The sequence below is a fragment of the Abrus precatorius genome, unplaced genomic scaffold, assembly GCF_003935025.1.
Source record: "Abrus precatorius isolate BTA unplaced genomic scaffold, Abrus_2018 Scaffold10, whole genome shotgun sequence".
In the NCBI taxonomy this organism is placed as follows: Eukaryota; Viridiplantae; Streptophyta; class Magnoliopsida; order Fabales; family Fabaceae; genus Abrus; species Abrus precatorius.
In genome coordinates this window covers 2,669,098-2,683,649 of record NW_020874292.1, presented here as the reverse complement: position 1 = coordinate 2,683,649, position 14,552 = coordinate 2,669,098, and the positions used below count along the sequence as shown (strand labels likewise).

At 30.3% G+C, this 14,552-nt stretch overlaps 1 protein-coding gene across 1 annotated transcript; it reads right to left on the bottom strand.

Annotated features, from left to right (window-relative positions):
* Positions 1-329: 329 nt before the first annotated feature.
* On the bottom strand, positions 330-4,434 carry LOC113852633 (protein SIEVE ELEMENT OCCLUSION B-like). Its single transcript, XM_027482952.1, has 7 exons — positions 4,169-4,434; positions 3,950-4,048; positions 2,730-3,178; positions 2,533-2,642; positions 2,201-2,343; positions 1,637-2,116; positions 330-1,168 (listed from the first exon to the last, which is right to left on the bottom strand). Exons 1-7 carry the CDS (start codon positions 4,382-4,384, stop codon positions 551-553), a joined length of 2,115 nt encoding a protein of 704 aa, XP_027338753.1. The 5' UTR covers positions 4,385-4,434; the 3' UTR covers positions 330-550.
* Between the last annotated feature and the right edge of the window lie 10,118 nt (positions 4,435-14,552).

The following is a 14,552-nucleotide window of genomic DNA, read 5'->3' as shown; positions in this document are numbered from 1 at the left end:
AAAATAGGCTGATCAAACGAGTTTAACTGAATTTTTTGAAAAAATGGGTTAGAAATCAACTCGTCTGGGAGGAAATCGTGCGATCCCACCAAAAATGAGTCACAGCTTAGGATCGGAATCGCTTGACTGGCAATGAATAATACAAACGTACTATCTTAAGTGTTAATTCGCAATTTTAACTACTATGATTTTGACTACTATTAGAAATGGAAAATCTAAAAGAAATAAAATAAGTGCTTGACATCATTTATCACCACTTAAATACTATTGTAACATCAAAGTTCTACATCACACTTTATTAGCAAGGGACTCAAGTACCCAAACAGATGGTGCTTCTGAGGCCTGAAGAGCTGGCTAGCAAGCTAGTAAACTTAAACCTTGTCATATCAGCATGTCACATATCACTACATATCTCACAAAGACATAGCTTATGATGCTATAAAATATATTTAAAAAAACTCTCAAACCAAACTTATACAATAAAATACAGATCAAGAATAACAAATAACATATACTATGGTGTGCAAGTGCAACAAGACATGTTCCTCTCTTACTCCACACAACAACGGTACATGAAGTACTTCTCCATTTGACGGCCACATTCAGCACACACAACCCTCTGTGGTATGCCACCAGTGCTCCCAGGAAGAATGAGGCGATTGCAATGATGCGGGGTGGTAATTTCCTTAAGGTAATCATTCATTGCTGGCACAAAACCCTCTTGGTCAGACCTATCCTTCCACTTATCAAAGTCTCTCAAACATGATAGAGCAGTGTCACCTTTGGCTCTAGCCATTTCGTTTGCGCCCCTACAGAATATTGCCCACCCTCTATCACTACCATCAAAGCTAAGCACAGTCATCACTTCACTCATGATTTCGTCATTTTCAACGCTCTTTCCATGCTGCAACTTTGAGTACAACATGCTCTCCAACCTTGCCCAGAAGAACCAAATGGATGTGACATTAGGCCAAAAGTAGCTGAACTTTCTTGTGACGAAGGTTTGGATCATTCTCTGCATCCTCTCTTTGGCGTTGCTCTTTCCCACGTATACCATCTCCAATTGGAACCTACCAGCTTTTGCAACACTCAATGCAGTGGTTGTGAACTTTTCAATCCATTCAAGATCTTCACCTCCATACAGGCATATGCATTTTCCATCTGTCATCTGTAACATGGGGCAAGAGAAACTCTATCCATCAAAATATATGAAAAAATGAGATTGATTTGACCTAGGAGAAATTCTTGCGTGGTCCTAAACATGATGTGTCCATGGTCCTAACCAATCCTTATGTGACACTCAGTCAAGTTTTTTAGTTTTACCAAAAATGGTATTAAGACTTGGTCACGTGTCATGTGATGACTGGTCGCAACTATGGACATGTGGTGGTCACGGACTATACAATAGTTTATCCTAATTTAATCCTTGCTGTCTTAAGCATGGATTAGTTTAGCCCTGACTTCATTCACTCTAGTTCTTTTTCATTAACATGACAAAAGTGAATGACATTGTAGAAAATTAGACACAGGTGAGATAGTTTTGTAAAATAAAGGACTAAAAGAGCCTATTCCTACCGTTTTAGGAACTAAAACAAGGGATTTACTTAATTTGGATATATAAATGTTATCTTATTACCCATTCCAAAACTGTTGGATCAATGCCATCAACAAGCAGCTCAAGGCTCCAAATCTCGTTCTTCCACAAGGATTCTTCTTTATCACTTGTAAAGGGGAAGGCCAAATTTCCCCAAATCCATATCATGTGGAGAGCATTTGAGGAAGATAATCTTCCTTGTGGATCAAGGGCCACAAGAATTGGTCTCTTTGAGAAACTCCACACTTCTTTAATATACTTTATCACTGATGGTTCAATGATGAAAGGATCAACAACACTGTACCATACCATCAATGATTGCAAATACTCAAACTTCTGTCTATTCACTTCATTCCAGGTGGCTTTGTCCACAACTGGGATCCATACCATCTCATAGTGAGTCTCACCCCTCGCCCGTGCATCTTTGAACAAATTATCAAGCACCAGAATCTCTTCTTGTGAAATATCAAGATCTGATATGAGCAGCAGCACATGTTTCCTCCTTAGTACCTCTACACTAACCTGCTTGTCAATAAGTTAAGTCAATGTTTTAAACCATGGTATGTAACAATATATATTACATGTTACAAGAATCTAAAATCAAACCCTTGATTTTGCAGTTCCATCAAAAAGTGGAAGAATATCATCCTTTCCATATATCAAAGCTCTGATAATTTTCATGTTGTCAATATGGACCGACTCAAAAAGATGTATCAGATTATGGAAGGCCTCCATATGCCTCTTTTCATCTGCACCAGGTTAAGGATGAAAATGTCAAATATGCTTCATTCTGGGAAAAAAAAATATCATCCTAACAATTATTGAAACTCTCAACATTGTCAAAACCTTTAAATTAGTCCAATGATCTTGAATTCAGGTTACGTATATCCAAATTAATGAATTAAGTTTTTAGTTATAATTTTCAGTAGTGTGCTCACCTATATATTGGTAACAAAGAGCCAGTTGGGTTTTGAGGTGCTCATATATACTGTGGACTTTGTGAGCCAAACTAGACAATTCCCACGCCTCTGAGGCTGATGAAATGGACCTACAATCATCAAAATGAGATCACTTAGTACTATTTGAAAAAATGAATGAGTTAATTGATTCCAGTGATCAAGGGTGCTATGCTTACTCATTTCTCATGCCTATGAGACTACTAATTTGTGAGGAACAAGCCACAATGCTTCGGATGACCCAATAGGCAGCAATAGGAATGTGAGTACTGGCAACAGACATAGGAGGTGTGTCCTCAGAAATATATGCAGATGGTAGCTCCTTGAATTCTACAATGCACATGGTTACATCCAGTGCTGCCTTCACAAGCTTGATGAGTGCATCAAAATGGGGTTTATAGGATGAAGAATTCTCTATAATGTCAGGGAGTTGCTTGAGGAGGGCCACAGACTTGGCAAGTGTATTTTCAACACTTGACTGAGCAACAAGCCAAAACTCTCCAAAAATAACAGCAAAGGCTGCTAAGGTTAACACAACTTTTGCATGCCATGCATAGCTTGACAGGTAATTCAGTAACACCATTGTTGATGCATGTGCATCTCCACCTCCTGAGCACTTGCAAGATAGCTGCCATTGTAGTCACCAAGTGCTCCTTAATAACTTTCTAAATTGTTTTAAAATTTGATCGAAATAAACACCAAATACTTTAACATATTCAGAATAATTTGGTCAGGTAAATAGTCTCCGAAAGGGAAAACCATAGGCTGTAGTTTTATGTACTAGCAGCCCCAAAGGCAGATGAATGCCACCTAAATGTGTTTTCATACATTAATGCTCGTGAGTTTTGGTGATACTTAAAAAAAATTGTGCACCTTATAACATCAAAAAATAATTTTTTTTTCTCATCCCTGTACACTTGGATGGGAAGAGAGAGATAAAAAAACAGAAAGTAATACAAAATGTTTCCTTCACACTCATTAAATAAGCGTTAAATAGGTGGAGGGATGAGAGAGATATAAAGGAAAAAAAAAAAGAGAAAGAGAGTCTGAGATGTGATAGAAAAGAAAGAGAGATAAAAGGAAAGAGGGATTAAAAATGGATGGAAGAGAAAATATAGCAGTTGAAAGTAATAGATGTGATGAAAAAGTAAAAAAGAAATAAAAGTAAGCGTAAAGTTGGTTTTATAACTGAGTGTTTAAAAATCAAGGTTGGAAATGGTTTACCACTGCCGTCAGAATGAAAAATAAGTGGATATTCTATGTAGGACTAAAATAAGGAAGGGAAAAACTTTTTTCAACAGCGACACATTTGGTATAATGGGAAACACATTTTATCCTCAACAACAGCAAAAAATGGTAGTAACTAACATAAAAGTAGAGATTTTCACACAAAAACAACCTCGCACGAAATTTTGTTTATGATAAAAGCCAGCGAGTCAAGCATGTCATATTCAGCCAGAGCAGCAGACATCTCCAATGTGTCTTGGTCTCGTTTAACCTACCAAACAAATAAATTAATAACTAGTTAAGCATTGATCACGTACGTGCATGCAAAGCAAATAGGGACACAACAAGATTACATATTATATAAACATGATTACATTATAAATGGATTTACCTCATGACCCTCAACACTTCGGGCAATGAATTGAATCAATATTTCATCAACGATTTGGAGAATGGGTTTGACATCAATTTCACGACCATCAGGAGCATGAGTGGCTTGAACTTGCTTCATCATGGCACTATCATCAGATGTAGAGAACATGCGTCGCTCCTTCCTTGGCTGCATCTTCGCAGGGATGGCCGGTAACGCGCGAGCGTGGCCACTCATGTTAAGTAGTTAATACTTACTCAAAGGCTAAAAGGCAACTCAGAACACAATAGGAGGTAAAGTGTTCGGCTTGACTATACGTGGTTGTACTTGTAACTCATATCATATATAGCCAGAGGAAGTGGAATAAAGCTTTGTTTTCGACATGTTCCTTGCTTGCAGCAGGGTATAAAACAAAAGCTAAAGCAATTTTCAAATCCTATTTGGGATAAGAATACACATCATTTAGCTATGGTGGCCCCTGCCTGTAATTTACTCCACACGCATACTCATATACACACTAAGGGAACATTTTCTTTTTTCTAATTCATAACATAGTTAGCATAAACATTGGTTTAAGATAAGAAAAAAAGAAAAAAGAAAAGTGAGACTTGGCGCTTTCTGACATCAGATTGGCCAAGTCATTAGGCTTAATTATCTTAGTTCTTCTGATTAGTATTAAAGAATTTAATTTAGTATTGCACATCAATCGTTCCATTGCCTGCTCTGTTGACGATAATTAAACCACAAACTCATCTCAAACAGATAATGGCACCAACATTTGCTTGTTTTTAAATTACCAAGGTTTATATACTTTGCCAACTTTTTAACTAAATTTTTATATTTCTAAACTTTTGTTTTGTTTTTTTGGTCATTCTAAAATTTGTTTTTATAGTGATGTTAGCATGACGTTTTGCATGACCAAAATATTTCTCTTTCTTCTGTTTGTTTTCTTGTTCAATCCTAGCCAATTTGAAATATATATTTTTAAAACAATGGTTTCCTAGTTATTTACTTGGTTTATCATTTTAGACTCATGCTGATAACATTACTACAAATTTCTAATTTAGGGATATCATTTAAGACTCACGTTAAGTTTTGGATTTCGTCCTTACAATGCTTGTTGTGTACTGCGTTCCTTTTCATGAGGGCATATAATAAAACTCTTTGATATTTTAATTTTCAATAACTCTTAGAAGAAATTTCTTTCTACGAACAATATAGCTGCATTTTGAGTGATGCAATCCTGTAGAGAGTGTGCAGTGCAATGCTAGTAAAAACGAGGGATGTTGCAGAATGGAAAATTCTTCAAATTTTAACACTCACTTTTATAGAAGGAACGCTAGTAATACACTTTCTACTATACTTTTTATTGATTAAAATTTATTAAAAATTAAAAAATATAAGAGTAAAACATAATTTAGGAGTGAAAAAAAGTGATACTCACATAATTTGTATAATTTTCAATAAATTTTAGTTAATAATAAAGAATGTATTACTAGCATCACTGAACTATGAACTTTTCTATATTAAATGCCAGTATATGTGCTTAAAAGGAATATTGTTGCAAAAGAATATAATGGACGGCAATTGCAAAGAATGGAAAAGGTGTGATGTAAAAATGAGAAAACGGTGGGGAGAAAAGAATGAGAACTTGACCAAAAAAAAATAAAAAATAGAGAATGAGAAGAGTAGTACACACAAATTGTACGCTTTCTTGTATAAATATAATTTTGTAATATGAAATATGTCATGCCAATAATATCTATTGTAACTCTTAATTACAATATGTATGTTAGGGACTTAATAATGAAATTTTAATTACTGGAGAATTTAATGTAAATAAATATATTGGGAATTCTAATCTTCTCAGGATTATTCAAATGTGAGATAATTCAGAGTCAAAAAGAATGGAAACAAAAAACTAAGGTTGGGTGCGGATTATAAAGGTTAAAACAATTTAAAAAATTTCTAATGCAGAATTGATTAAAAATAAGCCATTTTATACTTGAATCATTTTATTTTGTTTAAACACCATAATTTTTCTCTCTCTTCAGATGATTCACAAGTACTTTGAAAAATGAATATAACTTTAATAAAATACGTCTTAAAAGAAAATTCTGAAAGAGAATTTTATTTCTATTTGTGAGATTTTTATTTATATATAGATATTACTAATTTGATAAAGTCTGATCCAGTTCTCTAATTTATTAAGTATTGAAGAGAATGAGATCTTTTTTATTAAAAATTTTAAGGTGGGAAAGTTAGCACATTGCCTCAAAACAAAGTTCACTAAATACTTGTAATGATACTTATAAGTGGCTTGCAAATTATTGATATGAATTTAATTTAAAACTTATTTTTTATAATGGATAGGTAATGAAATACGAGTGTTAAAACATTTAAAACACATATTTATAAAATATAATTTTAAATTTTTTAAGATTTATTTTTGTTTTAATTATACTTTATTTCAAAAAATTAAATTTAAGTTGTACAGAATTAAAAGGTAACAGAGAACACAATAGGAGGGAAAGTGTTTGGCTTGAGTATATATGGTTGTACTTGTAACTCATGTATAGCCAGAGGAAGTGGAATAAAGCATAGTTTTGAACAAGTTCCTTGCTTGCAGGAGGGTATAAACAAAAAGCTAAAGCAATCTCCGATCCTTTTAAAAATAAGAATACACATGATTTAGCTATGGTGGTCCCTGCCTGTAATCTACTTCACACACATAGTCATAGACACACACAAAGGGAACATTTTTTTTACCTAATTCATAACAATGCTTGCATAAACATTGGTTTGAGATAAGAAAAAAAAGGTAAAAGAAAAGTGGGACCTGGCTCTTTCTGATGACATCAGATAGGCCAAGTCATTAGGCTTATCTCAGTTCTTCTGTTTAATTAATTAATCATCATTTTTTTATATTTTTCTATAGGAAAGTGAGTATCATAGGACATATATATAATAAAACTCTCTTAAGACACTAATTCCTATCACATCGTGCCTACCTACCAAGGATGCGTTTGATTTTCCAAATTAAAGTTGAGTTGAAATCAAAGGGAAAAAGAAAGTTGGGTGGGGGTAAATTAGTGAAAGAAGTCCTAGGTTCAGCTAAAGTTTTTAAAGAATTTTGATCCCATGCTAAGCATATCAGTGTTAAAGAGTGTGAAAAATGTTAACAATACATTTTTTAAACACACTTTAAGTTATTAAATAAAATTTGTTAAAAAAATATATATAAAAATTATGTGAATATCACCTTTAATTAATGTAGATTCCTGAAATTCTTCATTGGGTGCAGATAAATAGTAGATGTGGTATCTCAGTTCTTTCTATATGTATATATAACTATATGAAGAAAAAAGAATTACAACTAAACAAAATACTGCAACTACTATATATGGTTGGCTTGTCGGGCTTTTTAAACCCAATCTTTATATTTATATATATCCAAATGCAAATATTTTTTAAATACATTTACGTAATAATTATTTTAAATCTAAACAATCAATGGTGCAATATATCATATTTTCCTAAATAATTTTGTTAAAGAATGTAAACTGTGTGCAGTTAGAAAGAGAAGTTTAAATCCTTTCATATTTCAATATAAAAATGTACTCATGCAAAAGTGTGTGAAAGAAGATTCTTTTTCAATGGTAGCAGAGACTCTTCATTGAGTATAAATAGTCAAACTCATTATTTTTATTATAAGTTTAATAAATAATATCTACTACTGTGATGACAATTTTACCTTCATCTTTCATGATTGTATACTTTAAATAATTAATACTAGTCCACAAAGTAAAAAGAAATCATTTTGATAATCAGAAACCAGCCTTATTGAGGGGAACAAGAAGTTACAAAAGGGAAAAAGAAAACTATGGGCTAGAAATAGCCATCTTTCCATGCTGTTTTCTAAAAGATTTTTTATTTATTTACTTTTAAAAAGCAAATACAGCCTCGAAGAATCTTGCCTATTTTATAGTATTATTATCCAATATGAGAAGCGAATTAGATGTACTATTTGTCTATTTTAAAGGACAATTTCTTTTTGTTATATCAGCAACGAAGGTGTTGCCTTTGAATGCATGTGACCATGTCAAAGGCTTTAGTGTTGATAATGACTGAAGAGGAACTCAAGGTAAAAATACTCGTACTAGAAAAATAAAAGGGTAAAAATACTCGTATAGAAATCGAAGTGTATCTTTTTCTTTTAAAAAAATGAAAGTCAAGGATAGGTTCCTTATATGTTGGTCAAGGATGTCACAATTGTAGGCATATAATTACCATGCAATCCTTCAAAGCTGTTCATACGAACTCCATGCATGCAGTCTCCATCATAAAAATGAAAACTGTGAATGAGGTCTCCATGTACTCACGCAAGACACTTTCTTAAGGAAAATATTAGTTTACACTCAATTTTATAGTTTGAAACGAGTGAAGAAAAAGTAAGATAGAAAAAACAAAACAAAAGACATGATAAATAATATAATAGAAAAAAAGATAAAAAGAAAAAGAAAAAAAGGATAAAGGAAGCATGTAAGAGAATAAGTATGAAAATATAAGAGTTGCTTGTTAAATTTGACCATAGCAGTCCTAAACAATGTACAACATTTACACTCAAGTTATTAAAACTAGTAATTTTTATGTATTTAGACTCAACTTATTGTTCGACTATTTAAAAATTTAATAAATTTTAAAAAGGAAATATTACAATTATCAATAATAAATATTTAATATATTAAATAAATGGATAAAATTTAAATAAAAAATAAATTATAAAAATGTAAATTAAAATATATGCTTAATATATAAAAAAACTATTTAATTTGATGAGAAATAAAAATAATTTGTGTGTGTGTGTGTGTAGAGGTGAATCAGTGTGTGATTTTGATTTGCTAAGTTTTTTTTTGTATAAAGTTAATTAAGTTTCTTCATTTGTATAATTATATAAATTTGGTGTCACTATTGAATTTTTTTCTATTTAAAATCCTCAAGTTTTTTTTAATCCAAATTCTTGGGGGATTATTAATTAGAATATGAAATTGCTTTAAAGTTTACGTAAAAAAATTAATGAAACTTGATAAATTTTAAATAAATTTAGAAAATGTGACATTAGGTTTTGAAGAGACATTTTTTTAGTGAAATTTAATGTTTTCGTTAGTTAGTTATAAAAAGAAAACGATTTTATCATATCAAATTACAAAAATTGAGTGAAAAATGAGAATGTCGAAAAAATGACAAAATATCATATTTACTAAATTTTAAAAGTAGAGGATAATTAAATAAAATAAAAATCATGAATGTATCTCCTAGCGATATTTTATCTTTTCCTGCAACTATTAACGCTACTAGCAACTAATTTTGAACATCTTATTATTGATTTTAGTATCTTAGAGTATATAATTAAGTTATAAGTACCTTAATTATCATCATTAAATTTTTATCTAAAATCTCTGTTTTAACTTCTAAGGTCACAAAATTAATAATTATAAGAAAATTTAAATTTAACTGGTAATCATGTTGAAAATCATCACAAGAGTTTTTTTTTATATAAATAACTTAAGTTAAAATAGATTCAAATGTATTTTATATTCATCTTTCACAAAAAGGAGAATGTATAATTTAAAATAAGAGTGAAGAAAAATATAATATAAACATTTTTTAAAGGAATGCTATTTTCTCAATTATAAAATAATAATAATAATAATAATAAATACAATTTATAAATAGTGCTTATAGATATACAAACCACAGTAACAATGACGATGGAGCCATTTTCAAATTACGAAATTAACTGTAAAAGCGAATGCAAGAAGCTTTAGTTAGAAAGTTTTGTGAGAATGAATGAAAAATGAGGAACAATGCCAAATAGAGAGATGATAAATGGTATACAAACTGTAAAGATAGATGCCATACCGTTGTTCTTTACACGCTTGGTGAATCTCAATAACATAGAGCAAAATACAACTAAAATATGTCTGCACTTATGCTTGGTAGCTATATAGTCTGTAGCAAATTCATTTCTTGAGTATTTTTCTATTATTTATTTTACAAATTACAACAGGCAAACTATGCCAAAAATGAAATCAAATAAAGTGATTACTCCATACTTCTAAATTTGAGGAGATGTTGAACTTTTTTATGTAAATCAATAAAACCAATCATATAATATGTAAATTTAATAATAATAATAATAATAATTAAACTCATTAATTTTAAGTTATTTGTTATTTTACATTTAAATTTAAGAGATTAATAATAATTTAACATGTATCTTAATGGCCATATACGACCATAATGTACATGAATTTACTTTTGTTCACTCGCTACAAGATTTTTTATGCAACAGATGGTTAATCTGTCATAATATTATAAAATTAACGAACCTTTGAAATTATTTAATATATTTTTTTTACAAAATGTCCTACATAGTAAAGCATTACACCATTCTTACATATATTTGAAAAAATATTATGCAAATTAAAATTAGTAAAATTTAATGTACCCTGACTATTGAAGGCATGCAATGTTATTCTAAAGTCTATAAAATTTAAATTTACATTTAAAATTTTTAAAAAATTATTTATTCATCAATCTTTAAAAAAATTATTATTATTATTATGTAGTTGGTGACGTTTTTTTGATAACACTTGGCAAACAAATCAAGCTTTGTTATAATAAATTGATATCGTCCTCAAAGATTTGGTGATAATAGTAATTTTCTTTCTTGTTCATATACAGAAATGGAAAACATGGTTGAAATAATAATTTGCATGAAAATAAATAAAAACAAATAGAGTAAAATTTTAGTAGAAAACCTAATGCAAGAAAGAGATTGGATTCAAATGCACTTGCTAACACTTTATCTTCAATGAGTAAATATGGTTTCAACTATCTTACTTCTACATTTATTGAGTAACTTAACCAAATCCCTCAAAATTAAGTCCTAAGGTAGTTAATCTTAAAACATGATTCCTCTATGATTAAGAATAACACCTTACATTAAGAACAATAACTTGAACATAAATGTCTAACAAACCCAAGTTCATTCCTAGTACAAGAGTTTATTAGGTGTTATGATTCAGTTCAGATTAAGAAAATATTTTTCAACAAAATTTCAAACCCTAGTTCATAAAACTGGTGATCAAGCCGAAATAAGCATTAAGATTAGAATATCACACAAGTACGGTAACTAAATATCATATAAACTCAAGAAAAAATAGAGTTAATAGTTACATCGAATCCAATCCAAGAGAAACTAGCCACTTATGGTGAAGGTTATAGTAAGATATAAAATAAAATTACAAGAAGAAGAAAAGATGAAAAAGGCTCCATGTTCCCAAGCAATCCCTTCCCCACATCTTTTTTGTGCTCTGTTTTCTCTTAGATATCTCTCTCTCGATCTCTGTTCGTCTTTTTGTGTCTCCCCCCAAAATCTCCTTTTATACGTGTCTTTAAAATAAGAGAAATTTGAAATTTTTTATTCCACTACTGCAGCTATGGATTCACAGTTGCAACTGTGGAGATTTGGATTTCCCTAATTACTTTGTCCTCTCACAGCTGCAACTATAGATTCATAACCATGACTGTAACTCTCTAAAATTCTTGTTTTATTACGGAATTTCATGGTTGCAGCTATGGATTTGGAACTGCATGACTGTGATACTCTATTTTTTTTTTTTTACTTAGGTGCTATTTCGTTGTGTAATTTTCTAATTTTTGTTGACAAGATTGCAAATTTGATCTAATCTTTTTGCACATATTAGTGGATAGTGTTGCACAATCTTATTTGGAAAAACTTGTTTGCATAGATTTTAAATTCAATTTTTTTATGTTGAGACCATTTTCTTTTGTGTAATGATAACTTTTAGTCTTACATTAAAATGTTTTCAATCATTTTTTTCTTAATTTGGAAACCACATTCATGCTTTGTGCCTGATACTCTATTTTATTTATTTTTTACCCAAGTGCTATTATGTTGTGTAATTTTCTAATTTTCATTAACAAGATTGCAAATTTGATCAATTTTTTTTGCACATATTAGTGGATAGTGTTTCATGATCTTATTTGGTAAAAACTTGTTTGCATAGATTTTAAATTCAATTTTTATGTTGAGACCATTTTCTTTTGTGTAATGATAACTTTAGTCATATATTAGAATATTTTCAGTCATTTTTTTCTTAATTTTGAAACCACTTTCATACTTTGTGCGTGATATTTTTTTTTACTCAGGTACTTCTACGTTGTGTAATTTTCTAATTTTTGTTGACAATACTTTTGTTTTGACATTGTTCAAAGGTCCTTTGGTTTTTGATTCTTTGTTTCTTTTTGTCATTTCTATTTCTTTTGTTTATTACTGGTATTTATGGATTATTTTTGTTGGACTTAATTTTATTTTTTAAAATAACATTAATTTGTTCACTAATTATGAGTTGTATTGAATCTTAAGTTTGTTATTATTTTTTTATTCAAAGGAGCTAAATGTTAGAACAAAAACAAAATACTAAGTAGCAACTCTAGGAGTCCAAATACAACAAGCATCTAAATATAAATCAGGATAAAAATCAAAAGGAGTTATATCAAAACTAGAAAAAAAATAAAAAGGACTCAAGCCCTATTTTGGCCAATCTACAAGTACACTGATTTGCTTTCCTACAAACATAAGCAAACCTAACAAACTTAACAAGTTTAAGGGTATCCCTAATATTACAAATCAAATAGAATAAAGGATGTGAGCTGCTTGAATAGACATAATTAAGTTTAGAGCAACTTTAGAATCAGACTCAGTCCAGATGGTATTATTTCCTTTATGTAGGAGCAATTGCATGCCTAAGTATATTTTTTAAAGTTCTGTTACCTGAGGGAAAGACCATTGTATTCAATTTCATTTATGTAGGAGCAATTGAAGGATAAGGAGAATGGAAAACAATACCATTGTACTCAATTTCAATTGGGGGAAGACCACTTAATCTGAAATTGATCATTAGTCAATCTAGAAAGACAAGCAAGTTTGTTCCTGTAGCAAAACTCAAAATAATAAGCATTACAAATAATCTTTTGAACTAAAACATTAGATTGAGCAAGAAAACATTGAAAAATATAAGAGTTTCTATCTTTCCACAAGTGTCAAACAATTATACCAAACAGTCTATTCCACTGGAAAAATTTACTAAAATAAGGATTAGAATAACCAAGTAGAAAGACCACTACCTAAAAAACTAGGCCCATTGGTTTGAAAAAGTAAAAAGTTCCAAATATTTCTAGCATAAAAATAGTCAAATAGAATATGTATGATTGATTCAAAGGCCTCTTCACACTTGGGACAAAGGACAAAATTAGTCATTCATCTCTTAAACATTTATTCATTGGTAAGCAACTTCCTATGAAATTTTTTTCACAAAAACAAAGCAATCTTAAGAGAACCATCCCACTTCCAAACAGATTTTAAAATATTAGAGTTAGGAGCAAGCAAATGGGAGGCCTGGGACATTAATTGATAAGCATATCTAACGGGAAAAAAAATATTTTTACTAGACAACTTCCAAAAAATTGAATCCTACCACCAGATAAAATAGGGAGTTGATTTAAGCAATCATCTTACAAATATGAGTAGGCAGTAAGGAATTAATTTTATCGCAAACCCAACTACCCTTATCAGAAAACAAAGTCACATGGATATCTAAGTCCCTATGAGAAACAAGACGCAGAGAGAAACTTCGCATATTAGAAACCTTAAGAATCTACATATCTATCTCAAATATTTTCAAAGATGAGAAACCCTTTTTTTTCCTAGCACCTAGATCATGACCAACAAATAATTTATTTTTTTTACATAGGACCTAAGCCCAAAGATCAGTAGGAGAAATGATAAACTTTTAACATAATTTTATTATATAAACTTTATTAAGCATATGGAGATCTTTAAACCCTAACCCTCCTCATCCTTAGGTTTACAAATGTTTTGTGATTCAATAAGATGATTCTTCCAAGTGCTCAAGGATCTCCAAATAAATTTCTTATAGAGACTATTAATCTTATTACAAATAGTAGCAGAGATGAGAGTGATTTGGATTATATAAGATGAAATGCTTGTGAGGCAGGATTGAGCCAAAACAACCCTACCAACTAGAGACAGAGAGTTTATATTTTAAAGAGAGTTTCTTTCTAACTTTATCAATAAGAAAAGAAAAATAACTCTTAGAGAGTTTATGGTAATTAATAGGAATATCAAAATATCGACCAAATTGGTTAGAAGAATTTATATCCAAATAATCACTAATATCCTAATAAAGAGAAAAGTTTGTATTATTAGAAAAAAGCAGAGAAGACTTGACTATATTAACCTTTAAGCCAAAGGCAAAACAATTTTTTTTAAAAAAATTCGTAATAATAGAAGCTT

Coding starts and splice junctions, on each gene's coding strand:
- LOC113852633 (XM_027482952.1), bottom strand. CDS start 4,384: ATGAGTGGCCACGCTCGCGCGTTACCGGCCATCCCTGCGAAGATGCAG. Junction 2,643..2,729: donor CTCATAGGCATGAGAAATGA/GTAAGCATAGCA, acceptor TGATGATTGTAG/GTCCATTTCATCAGCCTCAG. Junction 1,169..1,636: donor ATCCAACAGTTTTGGAATGG/GTAATAAGATAA, acceptor CCCATGTTACAG/ATGACAGATGGAAAATGCAT.